Source organism: Parasteatoda tepidariorum, chromosome 7 (genome assembly GCF_043381705.1).
Source record: "Parasteatoda tepidariorum isolate YZ-2023 chromosome 7, CAS_Ptep_4.0, whole genome shotgun sequence".
In the NCBI taxonomy this organism is placed as follows: Eukaryota; Metazoa; Arthropoda; class Arachnida; order Araneae; family Theridiidae; genus Parasteatoda; species Parasteatoda tepidariorum.
In genome coordinates this window covers 38,161,414-38,184,278 of record NC_092210.1, presented here as the reverse complement: position 1 = coordinate 38,184,278, position 22,865 = coordinate 38,161,414, and the positions used below count along the sequence as shown (strand labels likewise).

Below are 22,865 nucleotides of genomic sequence, written 5' to 3'. Positions count from 1 at the left end.
AGCTATAATGGTTGCTAACACGTAATTACTTATGTATATTGACATTTTTAGAATCCATGTATGGTTCACCGAGAGCAAATTAATGTAAGTTATTCCTATGCAGTTAATTTTGATGTCTTATCCTTATGTATAGAGTAACATTGTAATACAAATATAAATTTTTATACACACACACATTATTATAATTAATAATTTCAATTACATTTGCTTGAAGTTAAACATCATTAAACAATTTACGGTTGGCAAAATATAATACCTATCAAATTTTCAAACTATCATTGCAAATGATATTTATAGATAAAACCTATTGTGAGCTGTAGATTAAACATATGAACACTAAAAATACCTTTTGAGCCAAGAACAGCCATGACTTCTCCAGCATGAACTTCCATAGACACATCTTTCAGAACAGTGCCAGTAGGAACAGAGCCAGAAAGTTTTTGGAAACAAGAACCCGGTTCTACTTGACCAGTGTGAAAGACGCTGTTCAGCTCCAAGACATGATCAGCAGTTATTGTTGTAGGACCTAAAAATTAATAAATTAATTGAAAGAATTTGAAATAAAAAAAAATTGTGCTATTTTGTGCTCCCTTAATTTAAACATAAAAGATTCTAAAAGAAACTTCCATATAACGTAACACAACAGAGAAAAATATTTTTATATACGTTTTTTTCCTAATGTTTTGTGTGTTTTGTTTTCAATTTCATTTTCTTATGAGAAAATCGTTGGTAAGTCGTTTTTTAATTTTTGTGTCAAATTACATTTTACAAATTGGGGTGACTTTTCTTCACTAGAAAACGATTCATAATAATCTTGAAAGCAATATATTATGTTTAGAAGAAAACTATATTTTGTAGATGCCATTTTTTTGCTGTGATTTTCGTCTGAAAACACCATTTCTAAATGTATTGTTGTCACAAATGAAACTATACTTTCAACAAAAAGTTTATAGCAAACTATAATTTTTCAAATAATTAAAAAAAATTCAAATAATTAAGATTATATTTAGAACTGATTTCATACCCAGATAAGAGAATTAAAACTCTCATTCAATAACAAATTTTCAGAATAAGTTATGTAATTTTAAACTTGGTTTAACACTCAGTGTAATTTTATTACATAGAAATTAGAGAATCCTAGTTTTATAGTTAAAAAACTTAAACGTATTCAACCTTTAAAATTATCTTTATTATTATTTTGAAACATAAAAGTTTAATAAGAATCGTCAATAATTAATACTCATAAGTTAATTTTTTCACGTTTAATAGTTTTATAAATTTATATTTATTTTATGACATTTCAGACATGACTTACTCCATCATATTGATTTTAAATCTAGTGAAAATGCTTTCTGGGAAACAAAACTACCTTGAAGTTTTCTTAAGTGGGTGTAACAAAGTAAAGAACAATGAAAAAGAAGCATCTTTACAAAGTCACGGCCAACTACATTGATGATGTCGAATGTCAAAGAGTTAAAAGATTGTTTTACGCCTGTTTTTATGTTAGTTAAATTGAAAAACAAAAAACACAATGGTATTCAGATTATCTCAATGTAGAGTGCGCAAGAAAAGGACCAACCAGAATAACTTTTGATCTAATAATTAGATCTTAGCATTCTATGATTCAATCTTAATGGTTCTAGGAGGTGACTTCCCACACGCTAGTTAATTAGTGCAGACCATATTTTAAGTTACGAAATCAGACATAAAAGCATACTTTATTTGATTAGATATATCTTTTTCTTTCGACAGATTCGGATTTTTGATCAAAAAAGTATGGGGGGTATCCACAATCCGGCAAATATGGTCCCAATAGTTTGAGAGCTGTCCAAAGTTTGGACACCTTAAGGTTAATTTTACTTTCTGCGACATAGCTCAAGAATTTTTAAGTGAATTAAAACATTTTTGCACACAATTATAAAATTCTTTTATCCAAAGCAAAATATAACTCTACAGGCAAAATATAACTTTTAATAAATACTTATTATCCTTTATTATTTCATATAATAATAGCCAAAAATATTTTGAATTGTAAATTATAAAAGTTTTTACATTTTTTTAAAGAATGTAATTTTAAATGGAAAAAAAAATTGAGACAAATCAGTTGAAAAGATCCTGAGAAATCAAATTTTAAAAAAGCCGTGCTTTTAAAATTCGATTGTCTTCAAATTTTGTATTTTGCTATTTAAAATTACCTTCTTTAAAATGAAGTAAAGATTGTATACCTTACAATTCAAATTTGCTTCGATCATTATTAATAATATTAAATAATAAAGTTATAATTCGGTCCAAAAAACTTATACCCCTTAATGTTATTTTCGCTTTTTACGCATTTCGCTATATCTCGAAAACTTTTTAAGCGAATTAAGAAAATTTTGCAAACGATTATAAAATTAGTTTAGTTTATGGTTCTGTGATCCATGCAAAAAATAATTTTTTCTAAACATTTATTATTTTTTATTAATTTATTTAATAGCACGTTTTACTTAAAATTAGTTTTCACAGGAACTATTCGACCGATTTCGGTCAAAATTTGCATTTTGCCATGTAAAATTACATTCTTCAAAATGATAAAAACAATTGTATACTTGACGATTGAAAATTTTTTCGACTGTTATTGAATAAAATAATAAAAAATAATAAATATTTACTAAAAGTCATTTTTTGTATGGAAATATCTTTGGATAAGCGAACTTTATAATTGTGTGCGAAATTTTTTCAATTAACTTAAAAAAAATTCGGGATATTGCGAAATACGCAAGAAGTAAAATTTGCAACAAGGAGTCTAAACTTTAGAACGCTCTCCTGACCTAACTATGGGAACTATATTTCCCAGATGAGGCTACCTCCTATATTTTGGGGATCAAAACTCCGAATCTTTGGAAAAAAAAGCTATGCTTATTCAGAGAAAGTAAGTTTCTGTTTCTGATTTTGTAACTTAATTAACATATTTGAGGACACCCTCTTGAACCATTAATATAGACACCTAGAATGTGAAAATGAATTTTTTGAGCCCGGTACTTGTAAAAAATTGGTTTATTAATGCATAAAATTGTTTTTTTTTAAGAACAATTTTAATAAATCAGTACTTTTTACATGTAAACTGAAGATGAGCCGCGATGGCTCAGGGGATAGAGCGTCCGCCTCCCAATGAGGTGACCCAGGTTCGATCACAGCAACGGCTGGTCGATAAGAATCTTGCACCGACCACAGTGCTGAAGTAAAATATCCTCAGTGGTAGACGGATCATAGGTGAGAGTCCCCTTGCTGTCAGGCTAACCGTGGGAGGCTCTCGTGGTCTTCCTCTTCATGTAATGCAAATGCGGGTTAGTTACATCAAAAATGTCCTCCACGAAGGCAAATTTCTCCAAATACTTGTTCCTGGGGCTACCTTGTCTTCTGGATTGGGTTCAAAATTACAAGGCTACGGAGCTGAACATTTGTAGTCGTAAATTGGGTCGGCTGTTCAACGACGGTTATAAAATATAAATAGATAAAAAGTTTGGGGCTGATATCTTTTTAAATGGTTGCTATCATTTTTTCTTATGTGGCTAGCACAAATATTTCATCATAAGCATTTCCGAAATCATGACAGTTTTTCTCGAGAGACATACATATTACGTTTGTATTTGAAATCAGAATGAAATTCATTTTGTTGAAACTGATATAGTATCTCAGTTTCAAGCAATCAATTATTCAAGCATCTACAAACTAGCTCTTTGCTCGCAATAGCATATTTATCATCATTGTAATTAGGCATTAATCAGCTATTTCAAACTGCATGAAATACCAATTATTTATAAATAAAATGCTTTCGATGTCCAAGACTTAATCGAATTAGCATTTTTTGGCCTTATTTTGTTCGATAATTTAAAAAGGCAAAAATAAATAAATGAAATTATCTTATTTTTTGAACATCGTCAAAAATTTTTAATGTTGCTTCACTTTTATCACAATCAGTCAATCAATAAAGGTTTAGAGACAATCCTCTTACAGATCAAAATTCTAAACAACTTTAATATTTAAAGTTTTCTGAATAAAGTAAGTAATAATAATAAAAAGTAAGCAAATTTAATGAAATTACAGAATAGCGAAGTAATCAAAAACTGATATGACTAATTTTAAGACTTTACTTTCAAGATTTATTCTTTTTTGAAAAAAAATATTTAATGAAGTGTTTTTCATCCCGATTCTACACTACAGGGTAGTTTTCCTACTTTTAGCATAACCACCTATGATCACAAGTATTGATTTCACATATCCGGTAAAATTTTATTTACTCAAGAATTTCTTCTGAAAAATATATGATGGATTTAGAATGTCACGCGCACATTTTAAATAAATAGTAAAAAACCATCTTTCAAGATTCAATACACAAAATAACGTGATGAAAGAATAAAGCAGAAAAAGATATTAACATAAACATCATGTAATTTTTAAAAAAAAATCTACTTTTAAGTTTTTATATAGATAATTTTATTTTAATTAATTTATTCAATTAGTATAAAAACTTTTCCAATGCTATTTTTATACTACTTTTCTCAATCTTTATGTTTGCTTCAAAATACACATTTCAAAAGTAATTATATTTGTTCATAATACAAATATAATATGTAAAAAAATACACATAATTATCATCAACGCAATGGAATTATCTAAATTCTAATTACTTTGTTATCTGCTCTTTGATGCTGGAAATAAATTTATGATAAAATAATTGAAAAACACACTCTACGAACAAAAACAAATTATGTCAGAAAATATAATTAAATATGATGAACTTTCAACATACGTAATAATTGCATACTTTGATAAATGAACTCGGTATCTGAATAATTAATAATAGCATATCATAAATAATTATTTGGATGTAGTTCAAGGAAATATATTAACGAAGTTATTAGAAAAAAATGCTATCATAAAATGATGCATTTAATGATTTAAATCGCTCGTGGCAAAAGAAAATAAAAGTGAATAAATCCTGTGAAATCTTTCCACTAATAAAAGTGTTGCATGCTTCGTAGAATTAACCTTAATTGTGACAATGGAGAAAACTTTCAATCTTAGTTTTGAATTAAAATCGAAATTTATTGTTTACGATTGTTAATTTCTCAATTTCACTGTTCCCATTTCTAAAGAGAAAAAATAAAAATAACACATTCTATTCAAAGTTGCAACTTAAAATAAATCATATCGGTTGATTGAGGTCAAAGCGAGAAAAGATGGCACGCAAGAAATACGTGTCTTCTAAATCACTGTTCTGCGTGTCCACAATGTATCAATTATAGAAAAGAAAGCTTAAAAATAAAACTCACAGTTTTCCAAAAATGAATTTCACATGCATCAGAAAGCCCTTTCTCTGGGATTTGTTTTTAATTTTTTTTATTTTTATATATTCATGTGACAAACCAAAAAAATGATTAATGCTAACTATTTTTTTTTTCAGTTATACTAATTTTTAATTGATTATGTTGTGCGTGTTCACTGTTCTGATCACTGTTCTGCGTGTTCACAATGTATCTATTATAGAAAAGAAAGCCGAAAAATAAAACTTATTACTTCAGAAAAATGAATTTTACATGCATCAAAATACCTTTTCTTTGGGATTTGTTTTTAATTTTCTTTATTTTGATATATTTAAGTGAGATGCAGAAAAAATAATTACTGCAAACTAGTTTTTTTTTTCTGTTTTACTTTAAACTTTTAATTGATTATGTTGAGCGTGTTCACTGTTCTGCGTGTTCGTAATGCATCAATTATAGAAAAGAAATCCAAAAAATAAAATTTATTGTTTTCCAAACATGAATTTTACATGCATAAGAATTCCCTTTCTACGTCACTTATTTTTAATTTTCTTTATATCGAAATAATGTGATACGCAGAAAAAATAATTAATGCAAACTAGTTTTTCCCGCTTTACTTTAAATTTATAATTAATTATATTCTCAATGTATTTATGAAAAAGTATTTATTTTGATATTTCAAAGTCAATAACAAATATAATTATATTCAATTTAAAAGAAACCATATTTTTCTCATATTGCTTATTTATTTTCGAAACATCAGACAATATACAATTCATTGTATATGATCTAGTACAACAGTTCACAAATTGTGTTCCACAGAACCCTAGGAATCCTTGGAAAAGTCAAAGAGGTTCCGAGAGTTAGGCCATCTGTTTTAACCTGTAACATTTGAAACCTTTATAAATATTGTTAGATTCAATTAACAATCCCTTACTTATTTCATATTTCGGTTGCCTTTATGAAATAATTTAAAGCAAAATGATAGTGAAGTAGAAATAAATATTTTTTTAATAAATTTAACTTTTCTAACAGCAATAATTTTCATAAATTATGAAACTACATTTATAAAACTTTCCGTTTTTTTGTGATTTTAAAATCAAACGTTCACAATTGTCTTTATCTATGAAGTGGAATTCCACCGAAAGAAAGTGCATCACTTAGGATCCCATTCACGAAAAAAATTGGAAATCACTTATCTAGTATATGTAGCAGAAAAATACAAATAAAAATTCAGTAACTTTATTTTTAACCTTTTGTTCAAGACAGATGTTACGTATTGTGAAAAAAATTGATATATCTTACTTCTGTTGTTATTTACACAATCGATTCAGTGTAATAAAATTTAATAAAAAGAAAAGCAAATATTGATGTTAATTCTAACGCATTTCAGTAGAATATAGCATAGTAAAAGTCTGAATCATTAGCTTTTTATGCCAATATTCCCACACATCAATGGATACGGAAGCCTTCTAGGGGAATAATACAAGTTCTAAACTAATTGATAAAATTCTTAGCGTGGGGCGTTCAGGATTAAAAAGAAAATTAGCTTATTAAAAGCAAATCTCCTGAGAGCCCTCATATTACTTGTAACTCAGTGATATTGCGTAACAGGCTTATAAATACTCTCATAGGTTTCTATATATTTTCATGCTGCCTTGCATGTATTGCACATGTTGCATTGCCTTGATATTGCATGAAAATTGATTTTTAGATATTATATACTTGATTTATAAACATATTCATATAGAAACATTTTGTTGTTTATTGATTCCTAAATGAATATAATTACTTATACAGGGCTATTCATAATTCCCTCCGGGGTTTCGAAGCGTTATAGTAAAAAAACGAAGACGAATATGGCAAAAAAGAACATATGAACTTATTCCGAAAGTATTCAAGTTTTAATTTAAGCAGTTGCCGGTAGATGGCAGTAACATGTATCACTTAGGCCAGTTGTAGTAAAGAAAAATGGCGTTTACAGGCGGAGGGAATTATGAATAACCCTGTATATTTGATTCATTGCCTAGTAATTTAAGTGATGGGTACTTTTATTATTTTTATAAATAAAATCAAACAAATCAGCTTAACTATAGGGAAATGCTGTTAAGTTTTTAAAAAAGATGAACAAATAATAAAATGCAATGTTTGCAATCTTTAAAGGTGTTAAGTATTAAATCTTTCTAACTGGATTTCTAAAAAGAGACAAATAGGATTAGTTATTGACGATTTATAAATTTAAAGTTTTTTACAAATCCTATATAATACATTTGTTTTCTTTATTTTATTAAATCCTTATCAATATCAATTATTCTTTTCACATTTGTTCCTCTGAAGAAACTAATATTAACACTTGCATAATATCAAATGCCGCCTTTAAAAATGGTAATTTTAGAAATAAAAGTAAATTTTATCCTTTATCAGGATCCCTAACATGATAACCTATATTTTTCTGTATGTTTTTTCCTCTTTTTTTTCTTGAATTTTTTTTTATTCATTTAAAGTTTCTCCTACACCTATCATGATGGATTGACTTTCTCTACAAAGACGCGACCTCATTACAAAAAAATAACATGACTGGGAAACATTTCCGATTCGCCAATTTTGTATTTTCACCTAAGTATGTGGGTTCTTACAAAGCCTAAAAATTCACCACGTAGGTGATGATTGGGATGTCTTGGTGAAAGTTAGAGAATACGCCTTGACAATGATTCATTTTGGTGTTTTTCGATTGCAGAGATTCGACCTTGTCTATCTATTTACAATGACGAAACTGTTTGTTTTATTACTCAATAAATCCATCCGCTATTCGCGTCCATCCGAGGATTTCCGTGTTTTTTTGGCCAGGTTAAGTTGGAAACAATAAAGAGAAGGACATTGAGCCCACATCTGACTTCGTCACAAAAATGAAATAAATCCTTGGAGTAACCTTTTGTAAGATTAAAAGTAAAATTTCTTTTTAAATTTTATTGATGTTATTGTTATCTGAAAGTTAGCTGATACCTATTAATAGAATTGTAGTTTATTCACAAGGTTAAAATTTTTATTGTCCATTTTAATGCACCGTCAAGAGAAACAAGGCAAAGTTTAAATTTTATATTATGAAGTTTTCTAGCAAAACTGCACCGATATTGTTATATACAACTGTGGGTACATTAGAAAGGTACTACAGTAAAAAACGGCACTAAATTGCATGAGGGTCATTCAGATTAAAATAATGGCGAAAGATATCGTCACAAAACTGTACCTACAAGGTCATAGTACCTTTAATTATTTTTCAATAATGACGTCACTTCCGGACTTAATGACGTCACTTCTTATTGGAAACAATTTTCTAACAATGAAGATATCAAATAAGAAGAAAAATGTCACTCATAGACTTAATGATGTCACTTCTTATTGGAAACAATTTTATAACACAGAAGACATCAAATAAGAAGAAAATTGATTGGTTATTAGAGAACAATATTAAGAGAACGAAGTTTCTTGCTAAAAGCCCTGATTTTAACTTTGTTAAAAAAAACTTTTGAGAGATTTATTTAATGATGTATTCATGAATAAAGGCAATAACAAGACGAATTCTGCGCTGAAATCATGCAATCAAAGAGTTATTTCAAGAATTACTCATTTCCGCATAAAAAAAATTTGAAATACGTATCTTTTTCAAATTTTGTTTAGGAAATTATTTGGTAAAAGACAAAATAATGCTGCTAAAAATGTGATTAAAATTTTTTTGAGGTATATTTTTAACTAATATCATTGCTGGTCTCGAACTTTTTCCAGTTATTATTATTAGTTGATTCTTAAAAATTAGGAATTTCTATTCTAACGTTTCAAATTGGTTTTTAATAAAATCTATTTTAAAAACTAACAAGTGGTCTTACCTTTTTTCCACTTCTAACGATGTCGTAGAAAAATTGGTACCATGTACAAAAAGAATTCAATTTTTTTTTGTTGCTATAGAGTAATATACTGTAGCTTTATAAATAAAGTTTTGTGTGAATATTTTTCCCTTTTATGTAGTTATGTCAAAAAACTCCCTACTTTCTTGATGACTGTCTAAACAAGCCATCCTTAAATGATAAACTTCAGATTAAATAATCTGTTAACTTAAAGAAGATATCTTAATAAACAAGGAAATTAATGGCACATATTTACTGTTTGGAAAGACATATTGGAATTATTTTTAGTTACTGGCAGATGTAGAGCTGAAAATACTAAAAATTACAGTAAATTTATCTTAAAATTGTCCCAGTTTCTTTTATCGATACCTTTTTTTAAGGTTAAATAAGCGGAAGGTTACCCTTTGCGTAAAAACAACTATCAAGACCATCGCTAACGTTTTTGTTTTGTTTTTTCTGAAATTTATATCTAAAATTAACCGAGTAGAAAAGAAATAAGAAGATCGCAAGCTTTTCAAAACGAGTTTAAAATTCCTAGAAGAATGAAAGTTAACAACAAATAAAAAGAAATGAAAAAAAAAAAAGCTGCATCAGAAGAGAATAAATTGGTTTGAGCTTTCAATACCATTCTATGATTAATAAAAAAAAAATTCTTGCGAAATGAGAAGTGAAAAAAGAACTGAAAAAACAAATTTGTACCTGACCTTCCATTGTTCAAGCAAAACGATTTCAATATTGCGAACGAAAGAGTTACAAAACGAGTTTATGTGATTACAGCACAGATTCATTACCCAAAAAATCAGATCAAATTTTCTGAACTGTTAATTATTTGTTCTTCTAATAAGCGCTCATGATGAAAAGTTTTCTCGTAGCCAGTTAATTATTTACTTAAACGCTGAAATGATTGAGTTTTCTTTTTTATTTCTAATTTTTTGTGTGCTTTTGATTTCAACCGGTGAAGAAAACTATGATCTCAAATTGCTCAATGTGATGACTCAATCTGCTTTTTTGATCTATCTTTAATAAAACAGCGATATTTCATTGTGAGATTGTTGAAAGGATTCTAGATATAATAAAGTATGATTTAACAAAAAAAGATTGTTAACATTGCTTCCAGGGCATTGGATACGCATATTTCTTACCTAAGCAATTATATATAAAGTAGAATAATGTAATCGACGTCATTAATTAAGTCAATCTAACAAAATTAGAAATTACCATTTCGGAATCAAATGTGTATTCTAAATATGATGAAGTAATATTTCACTTAAAAAGAGTGCAAACATTGCTTTCAGGGTATTGGGTACACATATTTTTTACCTATGCAATTAAATAATGAAGTAGAATAACTTCATTATTTAATTGAATGATGAAGTAGATTCTTAAATAATGAAGTAGAATAACGTAATCGAGGCCATTAAGTCAATATAATTAAATTAAACGTACATTCTCAATGTGATGAAGTAATATTTAACCTATGAGAGATTGAAAATATTACTTTCAGGCCATTGGATTCACATATTTTTCACCTGTGCAATCTAATAATACAGTACAATAAAAAAATCCACGTTATTAATTAAGTCAACATAACTAAAAAATAACCTTTTCGGAATTAAACGTGTATTCTCTATATAATGAAGTAATATTTAACCTAAAATAGTGTAAACATCACTTTCAGAGCATTGGGTATGCACACTTTTTACTCGAGCAATTAAATAATGAGTTATAATAACGCAATTGACGTCATTAAATGACATAGTTGAGCCAGTGTAATTGAATAAAAGAATAACCATTTCCGAATTAAACATGTATTCTCGATCTAAAGAAATTTTCCATCTGAGAGAAAATGTAATCATGGCATAATAACAATGTAATAGTAATTGGATTCATTTAATGACAGAGATAAGGCAAAGTTAACTAAGCAATGATTTATTTCTATGTGTTTTAACTTAACTACTATATGGATGCTTTCAAACCATTTTCAACGCATGCAAATACTTAGATGTAATATGTTTAGAATAAATTTAAAATGCAACTGCTTTACTGCTACAACTGCCTACTGCTTTAATAATCTGCAAAATGGTGTCACTTAGACGACAAATGTTTGAAACTGAAAACATAAATAACATTAACATTTCATATACGATTACCAAATAGAATGTAATTTGCTTTGCTGGATAATTTTATCACGTCTTGTTTTAAATCTAATTTTTGAAAAAGAATTCAAGCTAAGTTGCAGAATTACCGAAATTAACCCCCTTACACACTGCCAAACCTAAAGTTAAAAAATATATGTATTCCATAAAAGAGGCTTTAAGATTTTTCTATTAATTTATTTTTATCAGACTTATTTTGATCAAATTTTTTATTCTGCAAAAATATATTTAAAAGCTCGTTATGTAAGTTGAATTAACAAAATAATATTAGTTTTCTCGAGTGCAAATTCGCAATATCTTGCAAGCAATATATTTATATATATATAAAATCATAACTGTGGCAAATCAACGTAGACAAATAGCGTTATGTACTCAAAATTAAAAAACAAAAACAAGCGAAATGGCAAACTGATTCGGAAGCAAAAAACAAAATGAAAGAAGAAAACTTTACTAGGAATTCACGTATTTTTGCAACAAAAACATTTGCTTTTTTCAGTTAATACTTACTTCAATTACTACTAATATACATGTGACCCTGATAGTAGAGCTAGACTAATATACTTATAAATCCCAGATGGTAGAGCTAAACTTATATGCTTATAACCCTGACAATAGAGCTATACTAATAAACTTGAAGAACTATAGACTAATATACTTATAACCTCAAGCGCTACACAGCGGTGGGCAACGCAGATTTATTTTATCCTTTCAGACAAAAAAAAATCTAACATAAAATCAAGAAATAATGGAGAAATAATGAACTTGAAAAAAATATTAATCGTATATTTATAGCTTTCTTATATTAAAAGCTCGCCTATTTTAAGAGCATGTATTTCATCTTCATAAATTTTCATCTTTTTTNAAACATAAATAACATTAACATTTCATATACGATTACCAAATAGAATGTAATTTGCTTTGCTGGATAATTTTATCACGTCTTGTTTTAAATCTAATTTTTGAAAAAGAATTCAAGCTAAGTTGCAGAATTACCGAAATTAACCCCCTTACACACTGCCAAACCTAAAGTTAAAAAATATATGTATTCCATAAAAGAGGCTTTAAGATTTTTCTATTAATTTATTTTTATCAGACTTATTTTGATCAAATTTTTTATTCTGCAAAAATATATTTAAAAGCTCGTTATGTAAGTTGTATTTAACAAAATATTCGTTTTTTCTCTGTTTCAAATTGCAAAATCTTGCAATAAACTTAAAGTCCCGGGCGAAAGAGCTACAGACTAATATACTTACTTATAACCTCAAGCTCTGCACAGCGGTGGGCAACGTAGATTTATTTCATCCATCCAGACAAAAATAAATCAAACATAAAATCAAAAAATAACGGAGAAATAATGAACTTGAAAAAAATATTAATCCTATATTTATAGCTTTCTTATATTAAAAGCTCCCCTATTTTAAGAAATTGTATTTCATCTTCATAAATTTTCATCTTTTTTTAGATGCTTTCTTTTAGTATAGTGAAGCTATTTCATCATATTTTGTAGCGTTAGACATTTTTGCCTTTAAAATTGTACGGACTTACCAAGTACAACATTTGAGTACAAATATTTTACCATACACTTTGCAAGAAACTTATAGAATCTTTACATGGTGTAGGGCAGTGTTTCCCATACACTGCCCTACACTGTTTTGTGCACCCTTTCTAAATTTTTCGTAAAGCTGTGTACCACTAATAAAAAAATGAACGTATTTTTTTCTATAAAAAAATTGAACAAAAGTTAAAAATCACAACTGGCTGTTGACACCGCTAATTATTAACTGATAACTCTGCAAAAAATAGCCAATAGAAAAATACGTAAGCGTAAATTTTCATGGCTAGCTTTGTTTTTAAATAAATTTTTTGTAAATTTTCGTTCGTTGCAAGATATTTCGCAAAAGAACGCGTACCCCCGCTACACTGTTCCTGTACCCCTGGAGGTATGCGTACCACACTTTGGGAAACACTGGTGTAGGGGATTAATATAAAGATTTCTACTACTGGGCTTATTGCTGCAACTTATACTAAATGCAGTAGTTATAAGTTCGATATCATTGTGAATGAATTATTGAAATAAATAGATTACAGTTTAAAAAATAATCGGGGAAAAGTGAAATTTGCTAAAATGTATGACTTTCAGGAGAGACTCCTCTTTTAAAAGTTACAGTGCATTAAAAAGCTGTTGTGTATGAATGTTTAAAATCATGACACACTGGCCATTGACCCACGAGGCCAGGTTTAGGTGTGCTTCATTATATAAGTTAAATGCTTTCTAAAAAGTGTTTTTAAAAAATTATCCTTAAATAGCCTTCTCTAAGACACTAATATCTTAAAGAAGTTAGCTAATTTATTCCCAATTATGATTTCAGTCATTGCTAAGAAATATACAGTGTTTCTAAAATCAGGCTATATTTTAAGCCATAAATACACGAACTAGTCACGCGCTGTCCATCATTGTTAAAAAGGGAAATAAACGTAAGAATAAGTGATGAATTTGACTGTTTTTCAGATCAAGAAAGCCATTCTAATCCCATGTAATTGAGAAAACCAAAAAAGGCCCAAACGCCTGAAGCAACTTGAATCCTTTACTTACCCAATTTATATCAACGCCCTTACTGACTGCGGGCGTTTTTACGAAATCTGCTTTTGTGTTATTTGAAGTTACATTTTGAGATGAAACAATAAACTCCGTAAGAGCACCGTCAGTCTATTAACAGCATTTTCCTTTCCTTGTCTTTTCTTGTTGCAAACGCAACGCCTTTTGGTAACTTTTATTTACACTAAACAAAAGATCTTCCATTTGTGTCGCCTAAACCTGGAGCTATACAAGAAAAGGAGCTTCATTATTGGTCTTTTGTTTCTTCTTTTTGCACCGTTTTTCAGAGAGTGAATTAACTCGCGTTTGACTTTCTTTTTACGAGCTAGCTAGTTATGAAAGATGTGGGTGTTTGATTCTATTTTCCCTCTATTTTACCTTTATGTTTTCTTTCTTAATTCTATCGTGGTTCATTGACCTCTCATCGTTCTAATAAGAAGTTTAATTATGCTCGAAACATAGAAATACTATTCATCACTTAATTAAATATTGGTTTTAAAAGACTCGTATTTGTTTCTATTCTTCATTCCCTTCCGATAATTAGAACGAATTTATATTAATATGGTTTTATTTGATTTTGAGTACTTAGATAAGAATTTTACTTTATTTTAATATCGCCGTCGATTAATGGTTCGTTTACGAACGTCTTTATAGAAGATTTGAATCTTTGCTATTTTTATCAAACTCAGGCAAATGAATTCTCAAGTCAAGCATTAAAACTGATTCGATATGGCATCTAACTATTTGAAGCAAAGCAACGAGTATTTCCGTTTATGTAAGGGAAATTATGAAAAACCACCACGCATGCCACATGCTTGTTTGTTTTCTACTGTCCAGCTATTGGCCGATAATGTAACGACAATGAGATTATATACATAAATTTAAAATGTTTAATTATTAATCCGACTATAATAAATTTTTAATTTTTAATCCAACTATTATACAATTTTAAATAATAATATTAATTACTAGATTACTTCCTTGATTAGCTACTTCCTTCGTTTTAAAAATACATAAATGGGAAATAACAGTCGACATGTTTCAAGCGCTTAAAAACAGGCGCCAAAATTGCCAACTAAAAAAGAAAAAATAAAGGTTAGATATGAAACTAGAAAAACCGTAGTAGCCGAGAGAGAAAACAGATAAAAAATGATGAATATGAATGCTTGTTGTTTACATATAAATGCTGATTCTCTTGTTAACGACATTAGGGTCCCACCATAAAGCGTGGAAATGCATTTTACCCTGATTTGCTCCTCTCGACCAGTGGTGTTTCTTGTCGTGTTTTTCATATTTTTTTTCTCTCGGCTACTTTGGCTTTGAACTTTTATTTTTTCCCTTTTTTCGTTGGCAACTTTTTGTTTTATATTTCAAATAACTTTTGTTTCTCCTTTTTCACGTCTGGCAAGTCTTGATAAAGGGCGCCTGTTTTCAAGAGCTTGAAAGATATCGACTGATATTTCCTATCTATATATTTTTGAAGCAAATGAAATTTTTAATCAAAGGTAATATCTGACCGATTCAGTTTCTTGGGATTAATTATTTATTAGACTATTATTAATTCTGTATTTAATAGCTTACGATTAAAAAAATTTTAATCCCCTCAAACTATTAATTCATACCATTATTAATTTATCTTTCTTCAGTTCTATTTTAATAATGCAATGAGGGGTAGAAACCAACATATTACTTGGGATTTTTGTATTTTATTTTATGTCCATTGTTGTACAACCAACCCAATTTTGAGTTTACGACTACCAATGTTCAACCCCGTAGCCTGAATTTTGAACCCTATCCGGAAGACAAGGGAAGTCTTTAATCAAGTATTGGGAGAAATTTTCCTTCGTAGAGAACTTTTGGATGGAACTAACTTGAGGATGCCTTATGGCTAGCCTGATTCTTGGCTAGCCTGATGTCTTGGGGATTAACCCATGATCCGTCTACCACTGAGAATATTTTTCGTCAGCGCTGTAGTCAGTGCTAGCCGAATTCGGAATTCGTGTCAACCAGCTATCGTTGGGATTCGTACCCGGTTCACTTCATTGGGAAGTGAGGGCTCTATCCCCTGAGCTACCTCGACTCTACTAAGATACTTGAGGGATTTTTTATTGTCAGAGTACAGAAAACGGAAAAAAAATTTGATTTTAACTTATGCTTGAATTTTTTCGCGACTGCACTCCGAGCAATAATGGTTCAACGCTTATAATATCCGTACTTTGATCCATAACATAGCGCATATTTTCAATTATAAATAGATACTACTGGGTTTTCGTTCGAGTTAGCCATAATATCGTGTAATTAAGTTTACAAAGTACCAATATGGTTCATCTTAACACCATGAAAAGATGGCAGCAAATTTCAACTTTATCACGGTTTAATATGATTTAATAATATTTCTGACATCGTAAATCAAACTTGGATTTTTAAAATATTCATAACTTGAAATTGGCTCAAACTTTTGCTCATTTTTTGCCTTGCTTTTAAGTAAATGATATGAATTAAAAATTATCGTTGAATTCCAGTTACGATTAGCGTTCCCGACTATAATTTTTTCGATAATTTGAACTAGTTAAAATTTAGAAAATAAAATTTAAATATTTTTCAATGTACAGTTTAATATGAAAAATTAGAAATTTATATTAATGGAGTCATACATTTACTGACGAAGACCTGATTACTGCATATAAAGACTATTAAACTTACTCATTGCCCTACAGTTTTAGGGCTCCAAACCACATAAGCAACCGCATAAACCGCATTAAAATTTATTTTTAAATTATAGTGATTACGTCTTTTTGATAATTTTCTTAAATGGTTCAGTGATTAGGTAAAAATCCTGTTATTGAAGTAGAATTTCTATTTAAAATTTGCATAGAGTAGTTAATTTAAGAGAATTGTATTTTTATATTACCTTTATCCAGTTTTTATCAGGTTGCAAAGATAGACTTCTAAATAAGCAAAATATATCGAAGGCTTGTTAATCTGTACTCTGCCCAGAGCTTTGACTTCTCCGAATTGCTATTGGGACAACTATTGGGACACCATCATATTTTTTAGATTGCGGCTACCCCTTCCCTCCTATTTTAAAAGTCTAGTCCCTTGAGAAAAAATATATGTTAATGTACAGGAAAAAAAGCATTTGTGTATCAGATTTTGTGACAATATCACCGTCACAACGTTGGGACTAAACCACTTATGTGTGTAAAACAACCGTCACAAATTAATTAGCGTATTTAGTGTTAGATTTTTCGAGTAACCAAGATTCTGTTTTACTTCATGAAAATTAACTAATGGTGCAGTTGTACTTCATACAGCTCTGACAAGCAGTAACTTTTACGGGAAAAGAACTTTTTAGAAGCGATAAATGTTTTAGTTTGAAAAGATTAATTGCTTCTTTTAGGTGTTCCAAATACGTCATCAAGTTATCTTGATTAGTTTCGCTATTAAATAAATGGGTGTTCGTTTCGGAATGTGAACACAGGGTCACATGGAATTTATCGCAAACGGTAGCTCCATGTTTCAAAACATACTTTGGTAAGTTGATAAATGAATCGGTTAGACGTGCGTGCTGAAAAAATGAGTGAATGTTATCTGCAAAAAGACATTGTTTTCTGATTTTTTTTTAATCATTATTATTAATTTCCTGATTAAAAAATGGTAATTTTTTAAAATGAGTATGCTATTGCAATTATCAGTTCTTAAATATATATGATAAGTGGAATAAAACATGACACAATTTCTTTCTTGATGACTGCGCTTTTATTTTAATTTATAGGATATCTAATGAAAATCAAATTGATCTGTGTCTTAGAAAAGCAAAAAGCATGAATGCGATTAAATGAATTTCGGCTGCACCTTCAATATTTAATGGATACAGCTCTCAATATTCGATCCGCTGTAATTTAAAAAAAGTATTGATAACTATTTTACGTTGAATCAAAATATTTTATAAACAACATTGATTTTGTGTTTAGGACTGCCAATGTTCAACTCCGTAGCCTTGTAGTTTTGAACCCGATGAAGCAGACAATGGAACTCCTCAATTAACTATTGGGAAAAATTTGCATTCGTGGAAGATTTATTGATGGAACTAACTCCCATTTGCGTCACATGGAGATGAAAACCACAAAAACCTCACACGGTTAGCCTGATTGCAAAGGGACTCTAACCCATGATCCTTCTACCACTGAGGATATTTTATGTTGGTGCGATTCGGTGAGGTGGTCAAAATGGGCTGGGTGAGGAATTCGTATCGATCAGCAATCGCTAGGATTCGAAACCAGGTCACTTTATTGGGAGGCGAGAGCTCTATCCCCTGAGCCACCACGGCTCATGTTAAAACCAAATATGGATAAATATTCTCTATGGAATACTTTATATATTGTCATAAACTGAAAAACATTCTTAATTTGATAGTGCAGGAAGCTAATGAAAAAATAGCTGATTGTATCATTGTGAATTATCTATAAATTATTACTGTAACTGACAGTATGTGATCATTCATTTACAAAAATCATAAACTGCTTTGCGAATTGCAGATTCAAATGCATTATAAGTTTGCATATCCTAGATACAGCTAAAAAATTGTTAAATAGATATAAATTAAGATTAAACTGCAGTTATAAGTAATTGAATCAGAAATCAGGTTAGTGAATAACATATTTAACTTTTAATATATATTATTTCTATATTACAATTATATAATACTACTACATTAAACTGTTTACTCTTTACCATTTTATAATTTACTGATCAAAATGTTTTAATAGCAGATTTTACTCTTATAAATACTGTACAATCTAATAAAACTATACCATTTCTGTTAAAAGCGAATAGTAAATAAATAACCTAGGCAAAATATTATGACATAAAATGACGTAAAACTGCCAATTTCAATTATGATATTCTTTGATTCAACAATTCATACCTTAATAAAATGCTTTGTATGCTTGTCACAAGAAATATTAATATTAGCGTATGCAAATCTAGCTCAAAAATGCAAAGAATCACGAAGAAAAACGTGTAATATATGCTCAGTATGAGAAGCGACAAACGCAAATATAAAGCACAGCATGTCTTATAATCGAAGAGCAAAGCTTGGATCTGTAATCACTAATTAGAAGGTGAATGACTTCACTAATGAATGAGTAGCACGTATTTTTGCCCTCCTATAGCATACATGGCATTTTTTATCTGGTTTGGCAAATGATTCTTTAAACCCGAAGCAGTACTAATGCTATTAATACATAGTTTACAAAAAAAATCGATACTTATTCTTTTTTTAGCCCTTTGACCTACAATTTTTATTAAACTTAGTTTTAATACCTTTTTTTATTATCTTATATTAATTTAGGTCGAAATAAGTGAAAAATATTATATTTAGTATTTTAATAGTTTATGGTTTTGAAATACAGATGAAACAGCGGTGTCTCTCTCTGGGTAAAAGAAACATTTTTCCAAACACGGTTCACTTCCTAAGAGAAACAACCGGATATCTAAGAGAAATAGTTAAATTTATTTAATTTACAAAATCAATTAAAAGAATTTTGAATATGAAGTAAAAGAAAAATTTTCCAAACTACTTCTACGGATTTTATATTTTAGTACAAATATAATTTGGATAATCTAACAGAATTTTGTTACTAACTACTCGAATGTTCTTTATAATTTAAAAATGCCAAAAATACATAAAATTGTAATTAGAGCTTGAAAAAAGAATGTATGTAAAAAGGACACCGGTGTCTTATCTGCGTCAAAGAGTTAAGAGGAGGCTTAATCAAATCCTCATAATTACTATTATAAAGATGTATTTTCGATTTTAGAATTCATTATTTGAAATATCAGGTGTTTTAACTTAGATTTAGTTTTATTATTACAATTATGATCTATTTTTCAACTCTCATCGCACTCTGCGTGGTGAAATTTTTTGTATTAAAAACATCTTGATTGAAAAAAAGGAAAAATAATAAAATAATAATGAAAAAAAATCACATAAATGACGATAAGACTTAATTTACAACTATGAAATATGTTATAGATTTTAAATGTGAATTCTCATAAAATTTTGATTTTCTAAACACAAATTTTTCTTAAAGTATCGAAGAGTGCTCAGAAATAAGTATTTTATGACAATACTGCTTTATTTACTTTACGGATACAATATTTACTTTACGGAGATCGTAAATAATTACTACTTTTTTGTGGATTTTATATTTTGCAATATCGTATCGATTATACAAGATATTTTTAGTAACTATTACACTGCTTATTACAATTAAAAATATTGAAATATATTTTTACTTTTAACAAGAGGATAAAAAAAACATAAAATGGACACCATCTCTTTTTTTTTCGAAGGCATTTCTTTCTTAAGTTTTATTATATGTGTGCAGAATTGTAAGAAGCTTTATCCGTGTACGAAATGATTTTATTTTGAATAATACTTGCTTAATGCAAAATTAGCATTTTTAAGGAATTTTCTAACTTTCGACAAACTTAGAGAAATATATATCCATATATTTTTAAGGAGTTCATTAAGGTTGCTCAAAAATTATTAAAAGTTTATACTTATGTATTTATATACATATTTTCCTAAACTAATAACTCCAATTTACCACGAAATTTTTAAAAAAAATCGTGCACGCGTCCGTTTAAAAGTTTTTGGAACAAAAAGTTAACGTTTGAAATAATTTTGTTAAAAATATATAATGTGTGAAATTTTAAGAAAACAAAAGATTGTTCTTAAATAAAATTCGAAAAATAAATTTGAGTATAAGCACAAAAATAAGAATAATTTATAAAAAGTTCGAAACGACAGCAATTCAACCACAATTCCGAAAAAGGCTCGATGAATCTTCAAAATTTGCTCAAAAGAATTTTTTTGTCCTTCACACGCATAACAGTTATAAAGCATCCCACAAATGAGTCCTCCACATAACAATTTAACACAGCTCATTCCACGCAGAAAAGAAGGTAGATGCCAAGGTGCAGCCTCTACTTCCTGCAACGACACACCTGTTAAAAAAAGATGCGCTCGAAGAATGAGAAATAAAATGATGAGAAAGAGGTCAGGCTTGTCCAAGACACAAGGACCATGGATGGCTGACTGTTCCAACTTGTGCAACATTTTGCGAACGGAATAAACCGAACAGTAATTTCTCATCAAGACATTACTTTTACAGTGTCTGGAATGTGGGAAGACCAGAATTTGATTTATTTATGGTTACTCCTATCGGAATTATTATTTTTACGTGATCAGTATAATGTGTAATATAACTCGTTTTAAGTACCTTTCTATTATATTTAATTGTGACCATGGAAGTTATCTTCTAGTGAAATTATATTCAGTTTTTTAAGAATTTTATCTGTAGGTTTTGAAGGGATAAGTTTATTGTAAGATCGGATATTTTAATTATTTTTTCCTTTCAACATAATGTCAACAATAGTCCAGAAACCAAACTCTTAACTTTTCAAAAGCTACAGCTACAGTTATTAAAACAGTGTCTAGGTGTAGTAAAGTGGCTATGTACCGAAATGTAGAAGCAGTTCCCGTGCCTCGTGCAGAATACGAGTTTCTAACTTAAAATGGTGTCATAAATTTCGAAAAAAGGAAATACAGAGTTGTAGAATAGCTTTAACGCCTCTGGGTGTTAAGTTGTATTTAATTGACGTTTTATAACTACGCTTTACAGACAGCTTTTAAGAAGTCGGAGCAGTATTATTTTATATTGTGGCTCATATCCTCTTTACTACACCTAGACACTACTTTATAGTTATGATTGCTGAGGTTCAAATGCTGATTTAGTGGTTGGGTAATTTAGTGGACCTCCTGTATAAATGAATTTTTAGAAAACGAACTTATGAAATCTCATTGAGAGATCTATAATTTATTTTTTTATGCATAATACATTTATTTACGCATTTCTTTAATAAAGAATTATGTTACTATCATGAACAAAATTAACGATTTTATTTTGCTGTTCCGAAGCTGCACAATCACTTTACGAACATATTATTTAGTTTAGAACAGTTTATTTTATTTAAAGGAAACATTGGGTCCCATCATCAAATAGAGTAACAAAAAACCTATTACATGTTTTCTACCATTAAAAAATCTGTTAAAAATACAACAAAACAAATAGTTCTAAAAATACCAAAACATTGAAATTTTCTTTCAACGAAATTAAACTTGGAAGTTTCAATTATCAACGAAAATGAACATTTGCTCTTCATATCAAATTTTCTTTACGAATATAAATGAAAAAAAATGACTATATCCATTCGTAAGCGAAATTTCGACATGAAACTTAACTAAGAAATCTCTTTTTTTTCTAAAAGTATTTCAATAAACTAACAATTGTTTAGATTGAACTTAGATTTTTCTAGTTAACTTAGATTTTCTATTTATGTTAGATTTTTCCACTAATTTCCGATATAAATCAAGGTAGTAAATCAGAAATTTTGAGTGTTTGTTAAACCATAATGCATTTCAGAGATGCGCTAAGTAGAACAATAGTATCAGATAATAAAGATTAAAAAGGATTGAAGGATGATAATATGGTTCAAGTTACTTGAAAATTTTAGAATTCTGCTGCAACCTTAATAATGTGCTAAATTGCATTGCACCTCTCTTCAAGTTAAACCATATTATCATGCAAATTAACCCTTTTTAATTTTGATTACACTATATTATGGTTCAAATTGAAAAGAAATACATAATTTAACACATTATTAAATTTATAGCAACATTGCATAATATTTTGGTGAATCAAAATATCGTGCTTATGCTGCTGTAAATTTAACAATGAATTTCATTTTGTGCAAATTTCATAATAGGTACCAATCTTATGATTTAATATTGAACGGATTTTTCTGAGAATCTGTCAAAACAAAATCAATTGAGCAAACT

The 22,865-nt window shown here is 28.9% G+C and overlaps 1 protein-coding gene across 7 annotated transcripts in view; it reads right to left on the bottom strand.

The window, feature by feature from the left end:
- Positions 1-22,865, bottom strand: part of LOC107455611 (ATP-binding cassette sub-family G member 5) — a 67,843-nt gene that overhangs the window by 21,472 nt on the left and 23,506 nt on the right. For all 7 annotated transcript variants that reach the window (XM_071183296.1, XM_043054726.2, XM_043054685.2 and 4 more), the window contains exon 3: positions 347-526. In XM_071183296.1, the coding sequence (XP_071039397.1) occupies positions 347-526 (180 nt within the window). The remainder of the gene's footprint in view (positions 1-346; positions 527-22,865) is intronic.